The 11938-nt window shown below is 34.8% G+C and overlaps 1 protein-coding gene and 1 pseudogene across 3 annotated transcripts; one reads left to right on the forward strand and one right to left on the reverse strand.

Moving 5' to 3' along the window:
• The first annotated feature begins 440 nt into the window (after nucleotides 1–440).
• Nucleotides 441–3705, forward strand: LOC120090464 (scarecrow-like transcription factor PAT1 pseudogene; annotated as a pseudogene). Its single transcript, XR_016524250.1, has 2 exons — nucleotides 441–657; nucleotides 1671–3705. The product of XR_016524250.1 is annotated as a scarecrow-like transcription factor PAT1 pseudogene (transcript).
• On the reverse strand, nucleotides 3613–10275 carry WRKY20 (WRKY family transcription factor family protein). 2 transcript variants are annotated; one of them, XM_039048143.2, is made up of 6 exons: nucleotides 9760–10275; nucleotides 8066–8233; nucleotides 5426–5981; nucleotides 5152–5317; nucleotides 4887–5045; nucleotides 3613–4396 (listed from the first exon to the last, which is right to left on the reverse strand). In XM_039048143.2, the coding sequence occupies exons 1-6, from the start codon at nucleotides 9955–9957 to the stop codon at nucleotides 3904–3906; spliced, it is 1740 nt and encodes a 579-aa protein (XP_038904071.1). In that variant the 5' UTR covers nucleotides 9958–10275; the 3' UTR covers nucleotides 3613–3903. The 2 variants fall into 2 exon arrangements, with proteins under 2 accessions (XP_038904071.1, XP_038904074.1); XM_039048146.2 differs by lacking the exon at nucleotides 9760–10275 and adding an exon at nucleotides 8557–8756.
• Between the last annotated feature and the right edge of the window lie 1663 nt (nucleotides 10276–11938).

Genomic DNA, 11938 nt, shown 5'->3' on the forward strand with positions numbered 1-11938 from the left:
ACCCTTACTTTTTTATCTAGATCCATACTCATCTCCATATCAGTATCAGTATTGGCAATCTATATTAGTATCAGTATCTATATTGGTAATCAATATCACTCGCGAAATTTGTAATCAGTATCAAGATTGGTAATCAGTATCGATAATCAATATCTTAATTTTTACAATATGGACTAAATTGTTATAAATTTTAAAATTCATTGACTAAGTCAAATTCAAGGACTAAATTGTTACTTATATCAATAAAAAGGGATTTTTTTTAATAATAATAATAAATAAATAAAATTGGCTTTACTTATAAATGGATGTGGGTGTGAGTAGTGGAATAAAGTGGCAAGAAGGTAATAATGTAGAAGATTAAGGTTTTTCAAAAAAAGAATGAGGGGGCCACGTGTTGAACAGTCTTTCAACAAAATTTGTTGTCCCAATTTTGAAGCAAATGGCAAAACCATACCCTTTGGTAATAAATGTGTTCAACCCATCGCCATCATTGATCGTTGATCGTTGATAATAAGTGAAGCTCCACCTCAATATATGAACTCGTTTACCCTTCTCTCCACTTAGGCTTTCTGGGTTTTTTTTTTTTTTTTTTTGCTTCAATTTCTACTTTTCTACTCCTTTTTTTGCTCTTTTTCTTTTCAAGCTTCTTCCTTTGAGGTTAGTGTTCTTTGCATTTGTGTTTGAATTACTTGACCCTTGATGCTAATTCTCAACTGCTTCTCTTGTTTCTGAGCTTAAATCTTAGTTCTAGCTTGATTTCTTTTTGTTTTTTTGTTTTTAATCTCAGATTGCTGTTTTTGCCTCTTGATTGTTCATTTTTGAGCTGTTTCACCCCTCCCCCACTTTTCTTTTTGTTGCTTTTGCTTGAGAATATGCGGATCTTGCCCTTGCTTTGGACTCCACAAGCTATTTCTTCACTGTTTTTATGCCTTTTCATGTTCTTAGATGGTGAGAGCAAGATTTTCCCCCTTTTCCATGCTTTTTCTACTTCAATTAGAGTTTGTGTTCGAGATTTTGTATATGAGAGACACAGAGGGAAAGGTTATTTCTTGCCCTGTTGGCTAAGGCCTCTATGTAGGGGTTTCGTGTTTGAATCTTCGAGTGAGCTTAATTAGGAAAAGCCTTTCATGTCTGCTGAGTTTTGGCATTGAGTCATAGAGAAAGAGGGTTTCTTTGTAAGGTTTGATTATTTTCGTTTTTCAGAACAAAATATCTGATGTTAATTTTTCTCTAGGATGGAGCATGTACTTTGGGAAGAGGATGTTTCTTGGTAGTTTTCAAAAAGATGGAAAAGAAAGAACCATGGAATTTTATGAATAATTATCATGTTTGTGATGTATTTTGTAGATTAAAGCTGTTTAAACTGTCGGTTTTTGTTCATATTCATTCACAAGCAGAGTTTGATTTGTAAATTGAACATCTCTGTAATGTATATTGTAGATTAAAGCTGTTTGAACTGTTGCCTTTTGTTTAAATTCATTCACATACAGGTTTTGATTTGTGTAGCCTAATATGTAGCTTGAACTTTCAGAAGCGAATTAAACTCAAACAATTCTTGAATTTTTCTGATCACGATATATGCTTCGAATTCTTATGTGGTAGCACAGAAATCCAGTCCTTTGATTTCTTCTTCTGTAATAGTTTATCTTCATTCTCGATTTTTTGGTTAGGTTACATCAGGCATCCTAGGCTGCATTGTCTGGGAATCTTGAAACTAACACGGATTATTTTGCTGACAAAAGGAGAGAGCCTGTAATAAGTTTCAGATTATTCTTTTTCACAAAAGTGTCCTGTCATTGCTCTGGGTCAATCTTGTTCTAGAAACATAATCTCCAATGCACGAACCATCAAGAAAGAAAGTTCCAAATCAATCTTATAGGTTCTATGAACAGCCACAGAAAGAACCTGGGTCTAGTTACTGGCCTCCCGTCAATCATGGAGGTGGCTTGTATTCTGACGATGTCTTCGAACAGAATCACTTACCATCTGAGGCTTTCAAACAGTATTGCAACCTTGAGTCGTCCTCAGGAACTAGTAGTTACCCTCCTCAATATTCTTCCTCTACTGCTAGCTTCACATCAAATGGAAGCCCTTCTTCACACCAAGAGTGCCATTCATACCCGTTAGACCCGTATTATTCTCCCGACAATAACTGTGGCTCACCTGTCAGATCTTGTTTATCAGATGATGCTGCTGATGACTTAAGGCACAAGATCAGGGAGTTGGAGACTGCAATGCTTGGACCTGATGCAGATAGGCTTGACATCTATTCTATCACTGAACCAGTTAATCCTGTATTACCCGTGCAAGAAGCAGGGTGGAAAGACGTGGCTGAGATTATCTCTAGAAGGGATTTGAAAGAGATGCTTTATGCTTGTGCACGAGCAATAGAAGAAAATGATATGGTGACTGGAGAATGGTTGGTGTCAGAGTTACGTGGAATGGTCTCGGTTTCTGGTGAGCCAATCCAGCGTTTAGGGGCTTTCTTGTTAGAGGCACTTGTTGCAAGAACAGCATCTTCAGGTAGTTCTATCTACAAAGCCCTTAGATGTAAAGAGCCTGTAGGTGCTGAACTGCTCTCATACATGCATGTTCTCTATGAAATTTGCCCTTATTTCAAGTTTGGGTACCTTTCAGCAAATGGGGCAATTGCTGAAGCTATAAAAGGTGAAAATAGAGTTCACATAGTTGATTTTCAGATAGCTCAGGGAAATCAGTGGGTCACGTTGATGCAAGCTCTCGCCAATCGGCCTGGAGGGCCCCCAAAGGTTACTATTACAGGCATAGACGATTCCACTTCAGCTTTTGCTCGAGGAGGGGGGCTCGAGATTGTAGGAAAAAGGTTGTCTATTTTGGCGGAGTCATTAAAAGTACCCTTTGAGTTCCATGGAATTGCAGGCTCTGCTGCTGAAATTCAACGTGAAGATCTAAAAGTTCAACCAGGTGAAGCGATTGCTGTGAGTTTTGCCTTAGTGTTGCACCATATGCCAGATGAAAGTGTTGGCAGTCAGAATCACCGGGATCGAATTTTGCGGCTTGTCAAGAGCTTGTCTCCAAAAGTCGTGACAGTTGTCGAGCACGAGTCAAACAACAATACAGCGCCCTTTCTTTCCCGTTTCATCCAGACATTGAAGTATTATACTGCTGTTTTTGAATCCATTGATGTGACGCTCCCGAGAGATCACAAGGAGCGGATCAACGTGGAGCAGCACTGTTTAGCTCGAGACATCGTAAATTTAGTAGCATGTGAGGGAGCCGAAAGAGTCGAACGTCATGAACTTTTCGGGAAATGGAGATCACGGTTACTCATGGCTGGGTTTAAGCCACACCCTTTAAGCCCTTTTGTCAATGCTACTATTGAGGCACTGCTAAAGAACTACTGTGACAAGTACACACTTGAAGAAAGGGATGGAGTTCTATATCTTGGCTGGTTGAATCAAACTTTAGTTACCTCTAGTGCTTGGATTTGACACCCATGTAGTTGTAAAATGCATTTTTCCACTTCAAACTTATGAAAATATGTTATTATTTATGACCTTTTTTATGTTTTTTTATGGAAACTTATTGCTGTAGTTACCATATGCACACTATAAGATTGCAAAGTAGGAAGAGTTCTATGCTAATTAATACTTATATTCCAGTATTTGAATTACATTGTAAAGGTACATCTTCTGTGTAACAAATAATACCAGTTGGTTCATATTATATTTGTACATGTATTGACTGAGAAGTTAGAACTAAGGCAGTTAACCTCAGCATAAGCTCAAACAACAAAGGGCAAACATAAAAGAACTCTAATATTTCCACATTCACTCCTCATCCTAAGCCATCCAAATGAAAAGAAAGCAATATAGGGTTGAAAAATGGTGGCGTCTTGTTCTCATGGCTTCATTGCACTGAAACTTAAGGCCCTGTTAGTATTCTCCCGATGCTCGTCGAATATGGGTGGGACGAATGATTTAGTGGAGTGATCTCCCTATTGCGGCTTTCACTCAAACTCTCTCTTGATCCATGCTGATTTATACCTCTATTGATCACACCAAAATAGGTCGGGCCCGAGTTCTCTTGAACTACTTCGAAGTTGAAATTGCCATTTGGAGTTTGGTTTTCAACAAGTTGTGAATGCAATGCCTGCCTGTATTCATTTGATCTATTCTCACCACCCATGCCAATGCCAACACCAAGATCAAGACTTATGGTGTCACTCTCCTCAAGTCTATACCTCAATGGTGCAATTGTCGATGGACCTCCGACATCATGGCTACTAGTCTTTGCAGTGGGAACGTCGTGATTATGTTTCCCCTCATACGTAGTTATAACGGCTTTTGGGTCATGGGATGCTCTTTCGACATGTTTTCTAACAGGGCATCCAACATTTGTGCACTTATAATAACTCCTGCATTATTAGAATTGTGGCGTACAAGTATGAGTGTGCTATTAATAAAAATATAACAATGGAGCATCCCATACACATGAAGGGCAAACACATCTTAACATTAAAATAGGTAAATATTGATATGAGAGATTCAAAGCACAAAACTTCAAGTTGGAAGGGCACAGAACAGATAAGGATGGCTAACAATCGTGATTTTCTGCAAACTTTAGCAAATCCCAAACACGTGCGACTTCTCGGGAAAGAAAAGGGAAACTGATTTATAAAGTATGATTGTAACTAAAATTTAGATACAAAAGTAAAAGAATTGAACTAAGTACTAATATATCATTTTTTTTCAACATATTTATGCAGGCGAGCTCCAATGGATTTCTTCAAATAATATCATCGAGCAATAAATATGGATAACGTTATGGCTTGAATGTATATTACCATTGAAAAGTGTGATAGATATTTAGCAACGCACCCAACCATTATTAGGAAAGAAATGTACCTCGGGTTGGGATTTCCTCTCACTACCTTCTGGCCATATTTGCGCCAGCGATACCCGTCATCCAGTATATCAACCTCACTTAGAGTTTGAACCACAACACGTGGTTCCCTGATTGGTTTAACCATTGGGCAGACATCGAAACCACCAAGTTCCATTTTCCTGATGAATTTAATTAAACAGAACTCATAAACAGTACTACAAAACACTGTGCTGCTTTTTCTTTTGCAGAATATTCAAGAACATTTTAACTTGAAATCAAGTATACCTCCGCTTCAAGAATATGTCATCGTCATCAACCTCATCATGATTCTTGCATGGCAGAGTTGTTCCTGCACCTTCGGTGTTGCTATCATTTGCAGCCAGAGATGGTTCGGTAGTTCCATTTTGCTCAATGGTATGCACTGACTGAGCATACATGCTGCATGACCTGTCTGAAATGGAATATAATAGATAAAACAACCATGCTTAACACCCTGTATAAGGACTAAACTTATGAAATACCAAATATAGAAACTAAAAATACAAGTCTATTTCTCTACCATCTTGGCCAGATAAAGGTGAAGGCTTATCAGGCCCATCTTCTTGAACATTCACAGAAGTACCGGCAGAATATCGCCGGCTTGGCTGAGGCTTAGGATGATCATGGGTGCCCTTATAAATAATATCAGTTATTTGCCCATCATGGGAGCGTTCAAAAAGCTTTTTCACTTCACAGTTAGGATGGGTACATTTATAATAGCTACGCGGAAATTCACTCCCTTTAACATGCTTTTGTCCATACTTCCGCCAGTTATATCCATCATCAGATAACCTATCTGAAACAACTGGAATGGCACTGCCTTTTGGATCAGATTGTGGAGCCTGAACCCTGCTATTTGTGTTCAAATTATGGTTGATATCATCTCCGTTGGCTTCAGGAACACTAGCCCCTGAGGCAACTGTACGTGTATCCATCTGGGTTGATCGACTCAAATCATTTGAAACGACATTGATCTCGATTTTAGTCATGGGTGGTGCAGTAAATGGTTGAGGTTGACCTTGAACTTGAACTTCAGAAGATTGTTCAGCTTTCCTATGACTCAAATCTGCAGGAACCTTAAAGTAAATGAAAATCATTAGGAAAGAAGCACCTAAATTGGAACATCACATCCCTATTCTTAAGCTGAACTATAATTCTCCTCTCTACCAAGTACAGTTTTGTAACTAAGAACTTACATGACATGTGGAAGCTGACATAATAAGACTTCAACTTTATCAAACATTATAAAGGTTATGTAAGCTTTCATGAACATTTAATTACTACTGTTTTAATCGGGTGGTAAAAGTCTGAATCTCAATTGATAAATTTTCAGCATAAATAAAACGAAACAACTGGAATACAGGACAAACATGTTAATAGTAGTATAGTACAAAGACTAAAAATGGATGGAGGATTGGAAGTAATTAAAAAAAAAAAAAACCAAAAATGGTTTAAAAGAAAAGAAGAATCGCATATAGGGGAAAAAGAGTTCTAGTTACTGGTTACAAAAGAATTATCCTTTTTTTCCGTTAACAAGATATAGTTTTTTTTTTTTTTTTGAGTAAATGAAAAGAGACTTACAAACTCCAAAAGAAGAGAAAAAAACAATAAAAACAGCATAAGTAAGCAAAGGAAACCCAAACCAGCAATCAAAGTAAAGTTAATACACAATTCAAAGAACTTAAGAAAGAGAAATAAAAGCTTCCCAGCTGGACAAAGTTACAAAAGAATTATCTTAAAATGATTTTTGTTTATATATCCTTACATTCTTTCATTCTTTTTTGGGAGATATGGATTTGCATCAAGAAGAAAACAAATGCCTTAAAATAGATCATTTCAGTCCATATGGTCAGAAAACTATTGTGTGAAAGTAACTCTGAGAGGTAACCCTGATGTTTTAAGTTTGTGCTAAGCAATGAATCATGCAAAACGTTTTCGTAAAGATGATATTACGAAATAAACAAGAATGGGGACCTCACAAATCAAACGGTTAATATTTACTCCAATTTATACAATTAAGATGGATTTCCCTATCATTTTTTTTATGTTAAGATGGATTTTCCGATCCTTTTTTTTATGTTAAGATCCCTGTCCAAATCAAAGACCCATTATGAGGTTTTATGAAAAGTAAAAGTTCGAATGGAGAGCATACTCCACAGACTGCTACCAATATATTTTTTTCCTTGACCAAAACTTATCAATCACCCTTGGCTTGTGTAATAACAATTAGGCTAAATATATCTAATGGTCCCAATTTTCAGGCTTTCTCAATTTTGTCCTTAATTTTTAAAAAACTTATTTTCCCTTAATGTATTAAGATTAACAATTCTCAATCAAGTCCTTCCATAAAATATATATTAAAATCAGTTGATAAAAAGTTGTGTCATTTCATTAAGTTATTGTATTGTTAACATATTTCCACACATGGCCATGCCACTTAGCTATACCACTTGGAAAAGAGGGATTTTGGGAATGAGCGAGTTGAGTTTCATGTGACAAGTAGTATTTTGATTGGCAAATTCACATGTCTAAACATGTTAATAAAACAATAATTCAATGATTCATCAACCTTTTGATAACAAAATTTAAAAACTTATTTAAGGAGCTAGTTGAGAATTTTTAATATAATGAGGGTAAAATTGAGAATTTTTTAAAAGATTAACAACCAAATTGAGAATTACCTAGGGACCATACCACATATTTAGGGTTAAAATACCACTGCGGTCCTTGTATTTTGGGAATCATTCCATTTTAGTCCTTGTACTTTCAAGGATCCAAATCTGATCCTTATACTTTCTATAAACCTTAAAATTAGTATTAGTCCTAGTTACTTTGAAGCTAGTTTTCATCAAAATTGGTGAAATAATAATAAAAAAACTGCCATTCTAGAAAAGACACAATGCTTATGTGATTAACTGATTATGACTCCAAAATTTATAGAGTGAAGACCAATATAAATTAATTTGCTTTTGGAAAATTTAACCATGAACTAGCATTAAAGACTAAATTTAAGGTTTATTGAAACTACATAGACTAAATTAGGACATTTGAAAATCCATGGGCTAAACTAGAACAAGTACCTGCATTCAAGGACCAAATTGGTATTTTAACCTACATTTAACCTAATAATTAAACGACTGAAAAGTTAGTATGGAAGTACCATATTTGGTCCAACATATGGTTTGAACTCAAAGTAGTTGGATCTTCCTTCATCTGAGGCATTAGTATTTGAGAAAGCCATGGTGGTCATTGGATAAATAGCTGAGCTAGAAGAGTCATGTGCCATTGGAAGCTTGGTAAGGGACCCAGTAGTAGGAGAAGGCTCTACCTGCACAAGCCAGATATTTTCAGATGAATAATTTACGCAAGCTAGTTTACCACAAAACATAAATTAAATTAATAATATTATTTCTAAAAAAAAAATAACTTAAGTTTTCCTTTCCCTATCGTTGGAAACTCAAAAGCTAATAAACATGCAGCAGCAGTGACAATTCCATATAGGTTATCTACTATGAAATCTGGTATGCACAAAAGTCTTTCAATATAATTGAACCACCTAACAGAAAAAAGGGAACCACAGAAAATATGATCTCTAACTTTTCTTAATCGTATTAACATTAAACAAATAAAACATTAGGGTGAAGGCAAGACATTCTTAGATCTCAACAGAGCAAACACAAAGCAACGTGGACTGATTAGAGATAACAGCCTAAAATAGATCCATGAGCTCCAAGTGATCAAAGATAATTATCTGTCAAGTGTCTATGTCCATGCCCATCTGTAATCGTCACCACATCTATCTCCTTTATATACCATTGTAGCATATTGAACAAAAGCAACACACATCTCTTAGCAGATTCATTTACTTCTCATTCTATATATATAATACAGACAAATAGTAAAAGTTTTGGGTGGGTGTACATGTATCATGACAAGAGAAACAAAGATGAAGAAAAAGCTGAAGCATCACTGAAAAGGTAGATTCATTATGTGAAAAACCCACACTGACGGCAATGAAAGTATAGAAGGGTTGAGATTTAGAAAGAAAACACAATTATTCCCTCAAACTTACAACAGCATTATTCCCTAAAGCAATTCTATGGAATAACCCACACCGGCATAAAGGAGCCACCCAATGCAGTGGACTGCTCTAAGAGCAGGAATCAGAATCAACAGGTCCCAGCAGCAACTCAAGCACCCAAATAAAATATCTAATGGTCATGAAATGATATTAAAACATTAGCTCGCAACTCCAACAGTTGAGAGGAATTTTGGTTTGGACAACTAAACAATTGTGTCAAATCACATCAGTCAAGTCGTTTAAAATTCCCCCTAATTAAGGCATATGCCACGAACCCAATGCTGAAATAAGAGCGATGTATGACGTCAAAGAACACCCCTAACTATCCTCTGTTCGATCAAAGAAAAAAGCTGAGTTAGAAGAGCGATAGGAAGTGATACATCATTATTTATAAATCTGGAATTCGCCCACCATCAGTCACCTCAAACGACAACACAAAATCAAAACAATTCAACACAACTACACAAACTGAGAGAAAATTCACGAAACAGTGAAAGAAGAGAGAAAAAAAAGTTCAAAATTTGTAGTTATTTCAGGTAATAACAGACACATAATTTCAAGCATTTCTGCACATTTCTTCAGCAACCCATCAAAGCACAAGAAGTAAAAAGCAACTCAGAGACTCATTTAACTAGAGTATCGATATCTGTTCCTAGTTAACAAAATCCGATCGAAACCCTCGTCCCCAAATTCGAAAAAGCTTCACCCAACACTCCCATCTCAACAATTAAAAAAAAAAAAAAAAAAAAAAACCCAAGGAAAAAAGAAAGAACCTTCAAGTTGGTGAGCAGAACAGGAGAGTCAAGAAAGGAAGTGGGACTGAGGCCAGGAGGGATGGTAATGCAAGGGGACCTGGAGATCGGAAGCTTGGCCGGAGACATGAGCTTGTACTTAGCACCAGAAGCAGCGGCGGCGGCGGCGGAGGAGGAGACATGAGATGGATCGGCGAGGTCGGAGTCAGTGGGGTCCATGAGGAGAGAGAGAGAGAGGGAAGAAAGGGAGTCAAACGATGAGGAAGAAGATGGAAATTGGGGAAGAGGGTGAGGGCAAAAAGGTCATTTTAGGAGGAGGGAAGTTTCCGGCCGGTCTGGGTTTGGAAGGATTCTTACAGTCGGTTTAGGGTAAGCTGTTGTAATAGAGAGAGAAACGGAGAGAAAACAAGAGAAAGTGGAAGAGACTATGAAGAGACTTTGGTGACTTTTTGCCTTTGGATCTCTAAGTTCGATCGGTGCGCCATTGCTTTTTTCTTTTTTCTTTTTCTTTTTTTTTTTAATTATATTTTTTAAAATATTTTCCCTCTCTTCATTTTCCATTTCCTTATTTCAAATACATTTCTTCTTTCTCTCTCTTAAAACAGTTATTATTTTATTTCTTTTTCACTTTAATCAAAGTAATGATCAAGTTATTAAATTTTTTGCCATCAACCTAGATAAGGTTTTTTTTAATACAACAAAACATTAAATGAAATACCCATTAAAGAGGAGAGTAGACTCCACCCATAGAGATGATGAAGCATGAAAATCTAATGTCTAAGAACCAAAATTATTGAGTGGAAACTAAATACTACGCATGAAGTCATGAAAATCTAAATCTCATATCGAAAATCAGTTTCGACCTAAAAAGAAGAGATGTTAGACCAGCTGAATCGACATTTTTATTATATCTTGATAAGACATGCTAATAGAGATTTAAAATGTTCATATTTGCATAAATGTCCCGGTATTAATTTTACAAAAATGTCAACGAATATATCAATATAGTGTTGATGTCGAAGGTTTTTTTCTAAAAAATTAAAACAAAAAATTGAAAAATATTTAAATTAGTAAATAAACCTTTTACGCTTTTTAAATGAGTTAACATGTTTATTACTTATATTTAGTAACATTTTGTTGCTTATTTTGTTTTAATGTTTCGTGAATTTTTTTACAATGTAATGGAAATGCCTATTAATTCTTGATGTTGATATTGAATCTATAGAAATGTGTAAAAATAGATGAAAATATCGATATGTTAATAAAAATTCGATACTATAATACTACTAAGTAATTAAGTTATTTAAAAATGTAATTTTGTGTTTTTATAAAGTTAAATATATTTTTTTATTATTACCAAAAATATTGATCAAAACTTTATCTACTTGAATTTGATTTTTAATAAATGCACATTCTATTTACATATATAAAATCCCCACTAAATCTTAATCACATTTTTTATAATAGAACATAAATTATTACATGCTAAATGTACAAATTAAATCATTTTATTTCATTAGTATATGAAAAATTGCAATGGGTAAAACAAAAAAGATTATCTGAAAATTTAGTAATGATTTTTCTAAATTTGCAAATAAAAAAATGATTTCTTAAATTATATGAATTTTTAAATTTTCTAAATTTATTAAGAGTTTTTAAAACAATATTCTTACTCAATTAAAATCAATTAGAAAGTTAAATTAATGGCATGATTTGGAAATGATTTGAAATTGTTAAAATGTCAAATTCAAATTTACTCTTAAAAAATATTTTTAAAAATTTTAAATCAATTTTAATAGCATGCAACTGCATTTAAAAATGCTTATAAAAAGTAGTTTTTATTTTAAACTAATAGTTTGCGAAACGACATAATTGATGTTTTGAACAATAATTGGTATCTTATAGACTAAGTGATAGGCAAATAATTGAGAATGATTACTAGCTAGAGCATTAAAAGATTTGCTTCCAAATATGAAGAGTTGCAACCCTTCAAGAATCAAAGTCACCAAAAGTTATAAAATCTAGTTTAACTATTTAGTAAGCAACCCCAAGAAAGCTAAACATATCTCGGCTTGGAAAATTGATCAATGATCAAGAAGAAAGGGTAATTTGTTAGTAACTTCAAGATTTCAAATTCTCCACAATCTAATTGATCAAACTAGATTGAAAGTTTTAAATCATGCATTCTAAACATAAGAAT

This window comes from Benincasa hispida, chromosome 11, assembly GCF_027475165.1.
Source record: "Benincasa hispida cultivar pf3 chromosome 11, pf3_genome.v1.1, whole genome shotgun sequence".
NCBI lineage: Eukaryota > Viridiplantae > Streptophyta > Magnoliopsida > Cucurbitales > Cucurbitaceae > Benincasa > Benincasa hispida.